The 14,387-nt window shown below is 38.5% G+C and overlaps 1 protein-coding gene across 1 annotated transcript; it reads right to left on the bottom strand.

Annotated features, from left to right (window-relative positions):
- Positions 1 to 306: 306 nt before the first annotated feature.
- Positions 307 to 12,115, bottom strand: gng13b (guanine nucleotide binding protein (G protein), gamma 13b). The gene is made up of 3 exons (XM_034309699.2): positions 11,848 to 12,115; positions 7,085 to 7,212; positions 307 to 2,361 (listed from the first exon to the last, which is right to left on the bottom strand). Exons 2-3 carry the CDS (start codon positions 7,180 to 7,182, stop codon positions 2,256 to 2,258), a joined length of 204 nt encoding a protein of 67 aa, XP_034165590.1. The 5' UTR covers positions 7,183 to 7,212; positions 11,848 to 12,115; the 3' UTR covers positions 307 to 2,255.
- Positions 12,116 to 14,387: the final 2,272 nt, after the last annotated feature.

Genomic DNA, 14,387 nt, shown 5'->3' with positions numbered 1-14,387 from the left:
GCCACCATAGCTGTCATTTTATTTCAGAATATTATTTATTTTGGAAACAGGCAATGGGAAAAAAATTGTTGTGGTGGACTAACATTTAGCTAGATAGTTAACACTGTTTTGATCTAATACCTACAATATGATATGTTTCTATTTTAAATACCGTGTTTCGATTCCCCTTTCATCACTTCACATCTATATCACACACAAACACTTTACTGTGGTATTCAAGTGTGAGTCTCTGTTTTCCATTCAGCTCATTATGTGCACACACACTCGTACACTCATAAAAAAAAAAAAAACAACACCAAAACTGTCTAAAATTCCTCTACTTTATTCAAGATAAATGTTTTTTTTTGTAAAACATTCAATAAAAAATGCCATTACTTATTGCTTAGTCATTAACCTAGAACCCATGATCTTATGCATAATCTCTAACTAACACGCTGCAGGTTTTTTAAAATTGATAAATATATAAAAACAGAACAAAATCAGAAGTCAGAGATTAACACACACCTTGCCTTGCCTTTGGAAAAAAATTAGTTTGTGCATCAGAGCCGGTTCGCTTACAAAACACATTCATTCTTTTTAAGGAAAGCGTGACCAAGGCAGTATCAGATGGTGAAAACTGGCATAATGTGTGTTATTTCTTCTTTTGCTCATCACACAGTCAGGTCCGAGAGTCTGAGTTTCCTACCAAGAGTTGTTTATATTTCGCCACTTTTCGAGAAACTAAAAAAATATTGAAAAAAAAAAAAAACAAACCCTAAAACAAGTCTACATTATTCTATAAATTAAAACACAGATCGTCATGTCTCCTTTGTGCACAGGCTAAAGTTAGCTAAGCACCTTTCCGATTACTAGTGACATTAAAACACTGGTATCTAGCCAGCTAGGTAATGAATAAGAATAGGAACGTTAGCTTGCTTGCTAAACCAAATAGACGTACTCTGTATTAACGTAAAATGATGACATCTAGCAACATTTGTGTGTTGGTCAGAGAAAACCCTTCACATAGTGATGTTTTGACATTTTTTGTGAGAAAACTGCATTTAAAGAATCCATTCCACTGAAAGACACCAGTACACTGATTCTCTAAAAACAACTATTATTTATTGATTTAATTTGCATTTAAATTTAACGTGTGATAAATAAAATATTAAAAAAATAATCAAAATGACCAAAAAAAAAAAATCTTTCTACCCACCTTTATACATAGGCTACAGCATTTTTTGGAGTTGTGTTTGTTAAACTGGCTCATTTACACAACGTGATTTGCAGAAAGCTTAAAGTTAAAGCTTCGAGTTTAAAATGTTAATAAAACATTTCTACATCGTTTTCATGAAATATCTTTACGCTTTCTTAATAGATGTGTCAAAGTATCTTATAGGAAGAAGCCCCCAATTTTTGGTCATTTTTGGTTGCCAGAATTCAGTCATAGCAACATCTGATGGGTTTTTAAAAACGTGTCTTACATATGTGTCATATATCATATCAAATGAAGATTTCTTAGCAGCTAAACACTGGATTCATTTCAGTGTTAAATAATAGACTGTAGAAATAAAGAAATGGATTCTGTTATACCAAGCGTCACCTATGGAGAACATCATATTAGTGTGTAATCAGTGAAGAAATTAAAAAAAAAAAATAAAACGTTCTCAGTAGTGTAACTCGGAACCTCAGACCTAAATTTTAAAATATCAAGTCCATCAGAGCATCAACAGTTAATTTAAAAAAAAACAAAAACAAAACATAAATAAATAAATAGATCATAAATTAAGTAATCAAACAGACTCAACGAAATGGTGCTGAATGTGAACATGTTTCTGTGGTTTCTGTCTAAATGGTGCACTGTCGTGATGGACAGATTAACACGCTGCAGAGAAAAAGAGAAAAATCTGCAGATTTATACATTTCAGAATGCAATAATTCTCTCATTTATTTGCAGGCATTAATCTGTCACTCATTTTCTGGCAGTGAGACACTAAAACTTGAGTTTAAAAAAAGCGCAAGCAAACTAATATGTAACAGACTAAAAGAACTAAGTGCATATAAATAGATTGAGTTATTTTTCTATGAATATAATATTAATAGTGAGTTTTTAATAACATATTGACCTTTATGAATATAATATAGTAATGCGTGGCATAGTTTCAGATCTTGCAAGTGACTGTACGGTGCTAATGCCGCTGTGTGTGTGTGTGTGTGTGTGTGTGTGTGTGTGTGTGCGTGGACATTCAGATCTGTGCTGTTCCGTTGTTTCCATCCTAAATGATCACACACTTGCCCTTTTCCACCCATGGGTTATTCTTCATCAGCTCAGGGTTCAAAAACGGGTCAGTGGGCACTCCATCCTCAATCCACTTCACCAAGCTGGAACAGGAAGAACAAGTGAACATCAGACAGACAAACATATAGAAAGATAAAAGGATAGATAGATAGATTAGAGGAGTAAGGTACGGCTGCTTGTATTAGAATGTTGGGCATTTTAAGGCTCCACCCCAAACAGTGGAATACACAGAGTCTGTTCTAATATGATGCTTGAAAGTGGTTATTTTCTGTGATTGTACAGTGATATTCTGTGTATTACCCATCGAATGCATGGTAAAAGTTATAAACAGCGAGCACAAATGCTGCGACATGTAGCAAGATGCCTGTGAAAACTCATTGCTGCAGCTGAATTCCTGAAAACAACCAAAAATTATGAAAAATGGGGTTTTGAAAAGTGAAAAATTTGAGTTTTTCTGTCAGTAAAATATTTTGATGTTTCTACTTTCAGAAAACATAAATATATTTTTCCAAAATGACAGAAATGTTTTTTTTTTAGGCTGCTTTCTAACTTTACCTTGTTCTCTGCCTGCAGATATCACGTCAGGTAAGGAGCCAGTTTAACAAATGCAGCGGTAAGTGCATTCAGTCTGCCTAATGATCTAAAACATTGCTTGCTCAGTGTGCTTTTCTCACAAATTTGATCAAGTTTATGAATACCGAAACAGGGCATTAATATGGAGTCTCCTTCGATCTTGATATTGGAAGGTGGCTGTCGGGATTTTAAGCCCATTCAGCCAGAAGAGCATTAGTGAGCTTGGGTACTGATGTCGGGAGAGAAGACCTGGCATATAGACGGCGTTCCAATTCATCCCAAAGGTGTTCAGTGGGGTTGAGTTCCAGTGAAGGGAAATCTTAATTCTACAACAACTAAAGACATTCTAAACAATTGTGTGCTTCCAACTTTATGGCAGCAGTTTGTGGAAGACCTACATATGGGTATCATGGTCAGGTGTCCACACACATTTGGCCATATAGCGTATAAACTGTGGCCATTACTCTATAAACTTACAGTATAAAACTTTAACTGACAGTAATACTGTTTTTCCATAAGTAGATTAGGTTCTAAATGTAGAGGTAGGTGAAGCTTCATTCAATGGAACTGGGATGAAACCTTTTAAATGCAATTCTCTCCCAGCGGTAACCAGCTTTTTAAAGTTTTTAAACTTTACTTCTAGTTGAGATACACTATGTGGCCAAAGGTTTATGGACACCTGACCATCACACCCATATGTGGTTCTTCTCCAAACTGTTGCCACCAAGTTGGAAGCACGGAGTTGTCGAGAAGCACGAGTTGTTTTTGTATGTTGTAGTATTACAATTTCCCTTCACTGGACCCAAGAGGCCCAAACCTGTTCCAGCATGACAATACTCCTGTGCACAAAGCGAGCTCCATGAAGACATGGTTTGAGAAGGTTGGACTGGAAGAACTTGAGTTTCCTGCACAGAGCCCTGACCTCAACCCCACTGAACACCTTTGGGATGAATTGAAAAGCTGACTGCACCCCAGACCTCCTCACTTCACATCAGTACCTGACCTCACTAATATTACTCTTGTGGCTGAATGAACACAAATCCCCACAACCACCCTCCAAAATCTAGTGGAAAGTCTTCCCAGAAGAGTGGAGCTTATTATAACAGAAAAGGGGGAATAAATCTGGAATGGGATGTTCAACAAGCACATATGGGTGTGATGGTCAGGTGTCCACAAACCTTTGGCCATATAGTGTACAGTTCAGGAAAGTCTCTTGTTTATGAAACTCTACCTTGTCAAACAACATTTTGAAAATTTATCGTGTAAACCACACATTTAAGCTGTCGCACCAATGGCGTGGTCAAGTGAATGGGAGGAGCTGAGATGAACTAAATCAGTGATAATGACTCTTTAAATGTCTCTTTAAAACTTTTTTGTTTTTTTATTAACACGACTTTACTTTACTTATGCTTATACAGGTTCACCAGAACTGGACAGTTGAAAATTTGAAAAACATGCCTAGTCTTGTTTTCTAGTCTTTCACCTGTCCAGATTTGCTAAGTCTGTGCCCACTGTAGCTTCAGATTCCTGTTCTTGGCTGACAGGAGTGGAACCCTCTGCTGTTGAAGCCCATCCGTCTCAAGGTTAGGCGTGTTGTGCATTCTGAGATGCTTTTCTGCTCACCACGGTTGTAAAGAGTGGTTATTTGAGTTACTGTAGCCTTCCTGGCAGCTCAAACCAGTCTCTCAGACCTCACTCAGACCTCTCTCTTCGACAGTGTTGTGTGTGAAAATCCCAGGAGTCATCAGCAGTTTCCTAAATACTCAAACCAGCCTGTCCGACTTTAGCTGACTGTGCCGATGTATATTTTGGGCGCTCTCATATGCTCTCTGCTAATTAGGTAAATGTGTTCAAGTAAAAAGTTGAATTATTAGAATGAATCCTATATAAGAATTCCTTGATCAAACTCTGGCACTTGGGATACAGTGCGTTAAATTGTGCTAAAATCTAACTGCTGCTGATCATCTGAAGAGTTTTGCAGAGATAAAAATGACAGACGTCCAGCATGTTGCATGTGGGAGTTTCACACTGATTCATCAGGTTTGGTATTTCTGAGCTAAAATCTGGGATGCAGACTGAAATAGTGATGATGGAGAAGAAGCTCCTCAGATTCTGGTGATTGATATATTTTTTTTAATATACCACTTTTAGAAACATTCTCTATAGTTTACCATGGTTTTACTATACTACTTCATGGGAATTATGATACTACAATTGCTTTACTAGGGTATTTCATGGTATCTATGTTTATTACATTTACTATATGGCCAAAAGTTTATGGACACCTGGCCACTACACCCATTTTTGTCTTTTGAGCATCCCGTTCCAGATTTAGTCCCTCCTTTGCTGTTATAGTAACCTCGACTCTTCTGGGAAGGCTTTCCACCAGATTTTGGAGTGTGACTGTGGGGATTTTTCCAATTCAGCCACTAGAGCATTAGTGACGTCAGGCACTCATGTTGGCTGAGGGGGCCTGGGGTGCAGTCGGTGTTCCAGTTCATCCCAAAGGTGTACAGTGGGGTTGAGGTGCAGGCAACTTGAGTTTTTCCACTCCACCCTTGGCAAACCATGTCTTCATGGACCCGACTTTTGTGCACAGGGGCATTGTCATGCTGGAACATGTTTGGGTCTCTTAGTTCCAGTGAAGGGAAATTGTAATGCTACAACATACAAAGACAATCTATACAATTGTGTGCTTCCAACTTTCTGTCAACAGTTTAGGGAAGAACCACAGAAGAACTACACACTTTAGGCGATGCAGTTTATTTACCCATGATACTGCCCATGGTATTACTACAGTGCTTTAGAATTTGATGTTATTTCATTATATATTGGATTGGTATTTAACATGGATTTAGATCTTATTTTTATTTTCTTGTTGATTGATTGCACTAGAAACGTCTATATGATCAACTAATGGTGTTTTTTTTTATTTTTTTTTTTATATTGTACAAAATAGGAAAAAGAAACAAGCTCTAAAAAGTGAGGACTACTAGACGTGCATATTGAGATAAATGTACAATATAAAGTGCAGTAAGTGTGAATGTGCCAGGGAATTGTAGCAGGTATTTTAGTATGAATCAGCAGTTACAGAGTAATGAGATTAGAAGTGGAGAGAGCTGGCTGCTGGCAGCTGATTAAGTGTAGGTAGTATTTAAGAAAAAAGTTTGTTAATGTGTGTTAAAGTGGAGTGGCTCTTTACAGACTGTGGGTTAAAACGTCTGACGCAAATCTTATATCATTACAACCAATAGTGAAGATCTGATTACAGCATTCACGGAGGACGATAAAGACAGGAAAAGAAAGGGTGATGGTTTAGTTATTGGGGAGAAACTATCAGAATATTTTTATTATATAAAGTGGACTTAAATATCCTTGTTAAATCCAGCGTGGAATACATAAAATGTGTTTATACTGAACCATTATAAATTGTGCTAAGACTTCTGATACTAATTTGTTGGATGATTAGTATTTTCATGTATGTAGAAGTACTCAAAGTTCCAGAATGCAATGCAGCTATATGACGCAGTCGCACCGAGTTCCGGCAGGGACTCGGCTCAGCTAGTTAGCGATCTACGAGATGACAAGCACGATGGCGTTGAGCAGAGTGTACAGATAAGGAGGTGAGAGAGCTGGACAGACTACAGGACTAAACGAAACAGGGTAGAAACGAAACAGGGGCTAAAGCCCACTGGCACCGCTAGCAGCAGGAAGACAAATGGCATTGTGGGTAATGTAGGAAACTGTTAACCAAAGTGAAAACAGACCAAAATAGACTGATGAAAGACATTAAAACAAATTCGTAAATCAACTTGGAATTTCTTTACAAAGCAAATCTTGGACGAAATTGAAGATCACGTTAATTGTAAATATTAGCATGAAAGTCATTCAAGGTGGATTTTTATAAGAGCTATGTACAAACACTACCCATTGGTGGAATTATCAATAATGTCTCTTTAAATGTTCTGCAGAAAAACTGGATTCATGAAGGTGGTGCTAATGACCTGTGTATCAATCAGTGTGTGTATTTGTTTCTTTTATGTTTATATTATTTCATTGTGAATTTCCTTTATATCTGTATATACCTGTAAAGCTCTACTTCACTAAAACTACTGGTGTGTGCTTAGTATTTCGACCACATCAAATGATATCAGCTGATGTTATTGCTCATCATCTGCATCGATGTTCCTATGGGCCGGGCCGTTATATAAATGATTGGTGTATGATTCTTACTCTGTGACTGTCTTGGATGATTTCTCCCTCTTAAACGCCAGCTGGTACTTGAGGCTCTCTACCTCTTTCTTCAGCTGCGGCACATCCATTTCATCCATGGCTGTGATTTCAGTTCAATCAAAGCAAACCTGGAAGGTGCAAATAAAGAAATAAAAAAGTTGAAAATTCCTAAAGCAAACAACCAAAAAAAAAAAATCTCATGACTGCCTCGAGCTATTTTAGACGGACGATATGTGATCTAAATACAGCAAACTGCAATCTGGGATCCTGTTCCTCCCACACACTGATAAAGGAATGAGCCAGGACAGCGTTAAAGTGTGTGTGTGTGCGTGTGTGCGTGTGTTAAAAGCATCCATCATGCAGGTGTTCCATTGCTTTAAAAGCACTTTTCCTGCCGGTCAGTCACTGACGTCTCTGATCTGATTTCACTCAGTCTGTAGTGTGCACTAAGAGTTCGCTCCTCTTGTCCTAGACGGTTTCAATTTTACTGCATTACAACTGTTACTGTAAAATCCTCAATCTGTGTTTTAATCCAAGTCCCTTCATGCTTTGGGATCCTCCTGAGGGCAGATTTTTTATGCAGGTGCATGTAAGAGGAAAAAAAAAGATGAAGGGAAAGTGATCTGTTCTCATCTTTTTTTGCTTCACCCCAGCCATTTTTAATGAACACTTATTTGCCCTTCTCCAGACCTGAACATCATTACTGTAACAGAAACCAACATTTTAGAACTGTGTCATGTTGCGTTGTATTGACTGGAAGAGAGCTCTAAATTCTAGAGATGCATCCAAATGACAATTCTTCAAAATAGAAATTCAACTGCTGGATTATTTTTTAATATATGCATAAATTGTAATTATTGTAATTATTTATTTAGATACTTGTGAAAATTGAAAGCCACTAATTTAAAGTGTTAACTAATTGAAAGACTATAAGGTAATTAAAAAAACTCTGTTATTGACAAGTTTGTCACTTAAATAGGACATTACTTCACCACAGCTAGCGGACAATAAATAAAGCAAATGATAACAAAATATGTCATGCTTTCAAACATTTGAAAAATTACCAGGCATAATTTTTTTGGCATTATTATTGACCATTTTCAAACAAAATTTTTCAGTTCATTCTTTTGGCACTCATTTTTATCCAGAGCACAACTTTGGTACTACTGCTACTACTTCTTCTTCTTGTTGTTATTATTATTATTATTATTATTATTATTATTATTATTACTGAGTAGTGGGAGGGAGTATTACCTACTGACTAAGTTTCACATCTGTATGACCTACAGTCTGGTAGAATTAGAAGAAGAAGAATCCTACTGAAAACAAAAGGCAAATAATAACAATAATAATAATAATAATAATAATAATAATAATAGGTAGTGCTCAAAGGCTCAATAGTGGCAAACTAATGACTTTCAAGTCACTAGCACAGTGGAATTACTGTTGCAGTACTATAGCTCAACTGCTCTTTTATTACTTCTATGTCTAGTATATAATTTTATGCGTATGTAATCATTTTCAGTTTAAAATCTGAATAGGAGAGAAGAGGAAAACCATATTTAAAACGTTCAATTCATTGAGCACAGTGTCTGTGATCTATAACGCCCTAAAATGACTCAACGTGCCATTAGCGTGTCTTGTGTAACGGAACAGGACGCAGTCTGGTTTTTGCCTAAAGCCAAAGCACAGATGAGTGAACACACTGAGATCGATGAGTCCTCAAAAACACAGTGTACTGTGAGTCAGTCTCGCTTTGACTCTGATCAGTTATATGGCCAACACACAGCCAAATAAAAATAGCTGGGTGCCAATATGGAACTCCCACGCCACAATAATTGCCAAGTAATTACAATTTGGGTTATATTCTTAATACTCTATTTTAAAGAAACGACTACACTCACCAGCCTTTTTTAAAAGGATCACCTATACATCTGCACATTCATGCAATTATCCGATCCTTCCAATCATGTGGCAGCAATGCAATGCATAAAATCACGCAGACATACATCAAGAGCTTCAGTTAATGTTCATACCAAATAGCAGACTGGGGGAAAATGTGATCTCAGTGACTTTGACTGTCGCATGGATGGTAGCGCCAGATGGGTTGGTCTGAGTATTTCAGAAACTGCTGATCTCCTGAGATTTTCATGCGCAACAGTCTCTAGAGTTTACCCACACAGAATGGTGCGAAACAGAAAAAAAAACCCTTTAGTGAGCAGAAGTTCTGTAGGGAGAAACACCTTGTTGATGAGAGAGGTCAGAGAAGAATAGCCAGACAGGTTCGATCTGACAGGAAGGCTATGGCAACTCAAATAACCACTCTTTCCAACCGTGAAGAGCAGAAAAGCATCTCAGCACACACGACACATTGAAAATCGATGTGCTGATGGGCTAGAACAGCAGTAGAAGACTTCCTGTCAGCCAAGAACGGGAATCTGAGGCTACAGTGGGTACAGGCTCAGCAAAACTAGGCAGCTGAAGATTGCAAAAAGACCAGGCGATGTTCTGTATAAACTCTAGAGACTGTTGTGTGTGAAAATCCCAGGAGATCAGCAGTTTCTCAAATACTCAAACCAGCCTGTCTGGTACCAACAACCAAGCAATGGTCAAAGTGAATCAAGAAATCTGTCCTGGTGAGAAGACACTACAGTAAATATATTAAGTAAAAAAAAAATACCAGTGGCTTAATAGGCAGATTTTGCTAGACCAGACTCTTGTTTAAGTGAAGGTGTGGTAAGCCCCACCTCCTTTCTATTTCCATTGGCTGCCGTGTCAAGGTAATCAGAATTGGTTCTGTCCCCAAGCTTGCTCTGATTGGTTGAATCTTAGTCAGCTAGTTTTGAAGCTCACTAACACTGTAACAAGCACTAACACAGAGGGCACTCAAAGCAGCACTACTTTCTAGCCCAGTACATGTTGTCTGGAACACTGGCAGAAGAACTGAGTGTTTTCTGGCCCTAAACAGGGAATATGGATCGTCACCTCACAGTCACAGATACTAGGTGGCCTGAGCAAGCGCGTCTTATGCGTCGGCAGTCTCAGCAGAGACACAGTGTTCGCTTGCTATATGATTGATGAGGTTGACACACAGAGGCACTGAAAAACGTCTAAACACACACTGGGAATTTTCAGCACCGCATTCTCATGCTGAACCCAGCAACATGACTGAGAGAGAGACAGAGAGACAGAGAGAGAGAGAGAGAGAGAGAGAGACAGAGATGCAGACAGACAGACAGAGCCTGAACCTCATTGAAATGACTCTTTTGGGAAAATGACAGCTCTTCCTTAGTGATGGTGACAGCAGCGCTCGCTATCTAACAACATGTCACCACCAGGGATCCTCAAGCCATACCTCCACTCCTTACTTTATACTGTGCTATTATTAATTCTTTTCTTATTTTCCTTTGCAAAATGCATTTGTAAACAATGCTTTGGCAATAATGTACTATGCAATCGTGGCAAAAAAACTATGACTGAGAAAAAGAAGAAGACACACTGTATGTATATTTGCACTCGAAGAGAGATGAACAGCAATGCAGCGGCAAAGAAACCACCGAGAACAAGAAATTTTCAGAAATAATCCTTTTAAAACAAATGAAAAACACATACATGCATGCGCACGTGCACACACACACACACACACACATATATATATATATATATATATATATATATATATATATATATATATATATATATACACACGCATACATAATATAAACAATGTATATAAACAATAATATAAACAATATATATATATGTTTGTGTGTGTGTGTGTGTAATATATATATATATATATATATATATATATATATATATCCTCTTAAAAAGTGACTGTGTGACTGACCAGCGTAAATCCTGATGCATGTTTGACCTTTTTAACTACTGTATTAATTCAGAATTATATGTATTAATACAAACATGTAATTTTCAAAAATCTTCAGTTTGTACGTTTATATTTAGCGTTAACTGATCAGAGAATTAACAGGCGGTGCAGTCCCTTACTGCTGAATTAACACATCTGAACAGCATTTCTACAACTTCAGATGTGCACAGATCACACAATGTAAAAGTTGTGTGTTAATTCAGCACTCTGCGTGTTAATGCAGCACTGTAGGTGTTAATTCAGCACTGTAATTCGAAACTCTTCTGTCGTTTATATTTAAGGGATCTAAAAACTGAGCACAAATCTAACACAGGGCATGCAGCATATATCATAAGCAGTGTGCATCATACAGATGTTACGTGAACCTGTACTCCTTTCATTAACTGAATTGACACAGAGCTGTACACAGGACAGAACTTGCATTAATGATTATATGATCAGAAGACAAATCATCTCTGAGCAATTTTCAGAAGTCATTAACAGTAAAATAATATGAATGAATACTAGAAGGAATATTATATAATCACATTGGCCTGCACACATGAACATAAACTGCACTCACTCATAAATGTGTGTGTGTGTGTGTGTGTGTACAGGACTACCGGAAGACTCTGCAGTTATTATGTCAGCAAAGCAAATAATCAAATACTCAGCTCTATCCGAGATCCGCATGAAAAATCCCAAGTTTTATATAACAGCATCCTTCCCATGTGCAGAGATCAGGATGGTGAGGAAATGTATTAAAAGGCAATAAACTCATCCGCATTGTGCAGCAAAGTCATGAGTCATATCTAAATATACCACACAGCTGTAAAATAACAACACTGCCCCGAGGATCATATCTGATGTTTTGCGTTTCTAGGCTAGATCTTACCTTTGGCTGAAACTGTAGCTGCTGTGCTCAGTAAAGGACGCGAGGTAGCTGTAAATCCAAGTGCACCCAATTTTACTGCTCCAAATCCTGGAGATCCTTTAAGACACTAAGAGTGCAGAATAAAGGGGAGCAGGATGCAGTGTGGACTCACTAATCCCCAGTGATGTGGAGGAGCTGCAGGGGAACAGAAAGGATGCTGGAAGTGGAGATGAGCACAGAGAGAACAGAGCTCACAGCCTGCTGAATCGCCAACGAGTACTGAATCGGTTCCTTTCTGAACGACTCTTTTAAATGATCCGGTTCGCAACACGGAAGAATCTTTTTATTATTATTATTAGTATTATTATTATTATTATTATTATTATTATTATTATTATTATTTATGTACAGCCAAACGCTAATTAAACCAAATTATCTTTTTCTGTTGTGTATTTTGTTTGTTTATATCTAAACGGGGTTGAATCATTTGAGCCTTTTGACTCATTCATTAAACAAACAAACAAACAAAACCCACAAGGTCACGTGACCAGGCCTAAAGCATCTTAAATTTTAAGTTTAAAATTTTTTTTTTTATTTGGATATCTGGGTTTTGAATATTTTCCAAATTATTTTTAAATTCTGACTTTCTGTGGTCACAATAACTTGTCCTGCAATGGTGTTAGCATGCTAGCTAAGTTGTTTTTTTCCTGTCTCACCTTCTGCCGTTATTAGATCACGTGACCACGCCTTAATAATCTTAAATTTTAAGTTTTAAATGTTTTTTTTTTCATTTGGATATCTGGGTTTTGAATATTTTCCAAATTATTTTTAATCCTGACTTTCTGTGGTTGCAATAAGTTGTCCTGCAATAGTGTTAGCATGCTAGCTAAGTAATTTTTCCCTGTCTCACCTTCTATCATTACTAGATCATTTCAGCCTGACCAATATAATACATGAAATGTGATGTAATGCCGTGGCTAAATTGTCAAATATGGACTCTTCTGAAGGTGGAAGAAGCCGCTTTGAAATCTGGTGACACAAGAGCCTACAAAGATGCCCTAGGAACCCTAAAAAATGAAATAAAGAGGCCAATCGTGAATACAAGCGGCACATAGAGGACCACTTCAAAAACAACAATTCCCACTGCATGTGGACTGGGATTAAAGCAATTACAGACTACAAAAGCAGCAACACCCTACATTCTAACATGGACGCTTCACGCTTCTTTCCCCGATATGCTGAACCAGTTAATCGCCTGCTTTGACAAGCAACAGGACGAAGCTGCCAACCATGCTGCACCACCTGAGATTGAGCAACCATTGTTCTTCACCACCAACAGGTGAGGTCCACTCTGCGCAAAACTGATATCACCAAGGCAGCCGGTCCAGACAGGGTCACCACATGCTGCGTACTGAAACAGTGCACTGACCAACCAGCAGATGTAGTTACCAATATATTCAAACTCTCATTGCAGCAAGCTGCTGTCCCCACCTGCCTCAAATCCAGCACCATCATCCCTGTGCCCAAGAAGTCAGCAGTGCAATGCTGGAATGACTACTACCCAGTTGCTCTGACTCCAATAATCATGAAGTGCTTTGAGACCTTCCCAAGTTGAGATCATCCCCCCGATCTCGACAAACACCAGTTTACATACAAACAGTTTTACGCAGGACATATGAGAGGATGTTGTTTGTTGACTTCAGCTCTGCTTTTAATACAATAGTCCCCCACAAACTGGTCAACAACCTCGGCATGTGTGGCCACTTTGCTCATGGATTATAGACTTTCGTAACCAACAGACCCCAGAATGTGAGAATTAGAGACTGCACATCCTTCACCCTCATCCTGAACACAGGCGTGCCACAAGGGTGTGTTCTCAGCCCTCTCATCTTCTCCCTGTTTACATACAACTGCACGCACTAATGCAATAGTCAAGTTTGAAGACAACACCACTGTGGGTTTGATTTCGGATGAGAACCTGATGGCCTACAGGGAGGAGAGGCAAAACCTGGTGAAGTGGGTTTGATTTCAGATGAGAGTGTAACGGCCTACAGGGAGGAGGGGCAAAACCTGGTGAAGAGAGCTACCTAGTCCTCAACACCACTAAAACCAAAGAGATCGTAGGAGACTTCAAGACAACCAGGAGATCCACACACTCTGCCCTCCCCATACATGGAGATGAGGTGGAAAAAGTGAAAAGCTTCAAGTTCCTGGGCGTCCACATCACAGAAGATCTGACATGGTCTCTCAACACCTCCTACCTAGTGAAAAGAACCCAGCACAGACTGTTCTTCCTGAGGAAACTCATGAAGGCCCGCCTACCATCATCTCTTTTGAAATAATTTTACTGCAGCACCATAGAAAGTATACTCTCCTACTGCGCAATGGTGTGCAAACTGGAGAAACCTACACCAATTGGTGAAAGTGGCTCAGCGAGTCACTGGGACCAAGATCCCTAGGCTAGACTCCATCTACACTAGCCGACTACTAAGGAAAACTCACAGCATTGTTGGTCACCACTTGTTTGCTCCTCTACAATCCGGCAAGCGATACAGGACAAT

This window comes from Pangasianodon hypophthalmus, chromosome 13, assembly GCF_027358585.1.
Source record: "Pangasianodon hypophthalmus isolate fPanHyp1 chromosome 13, fPanHyp1.pri, whole genome shotgun sequence".
In the NCBI taxonomy this organism is placed as follows: Eukaryota; Metazoa; Chordata; class Actinopteri; order Siluriformes; family Pangasiidae; genus Pangasianodon; species Pangasianodon hypophthalmus.
The sequence above is the reverse complement of the archived record's forward strand: the minus strand, read 5'-3'. Positions and strand labels throughout refer to the sequence as shown.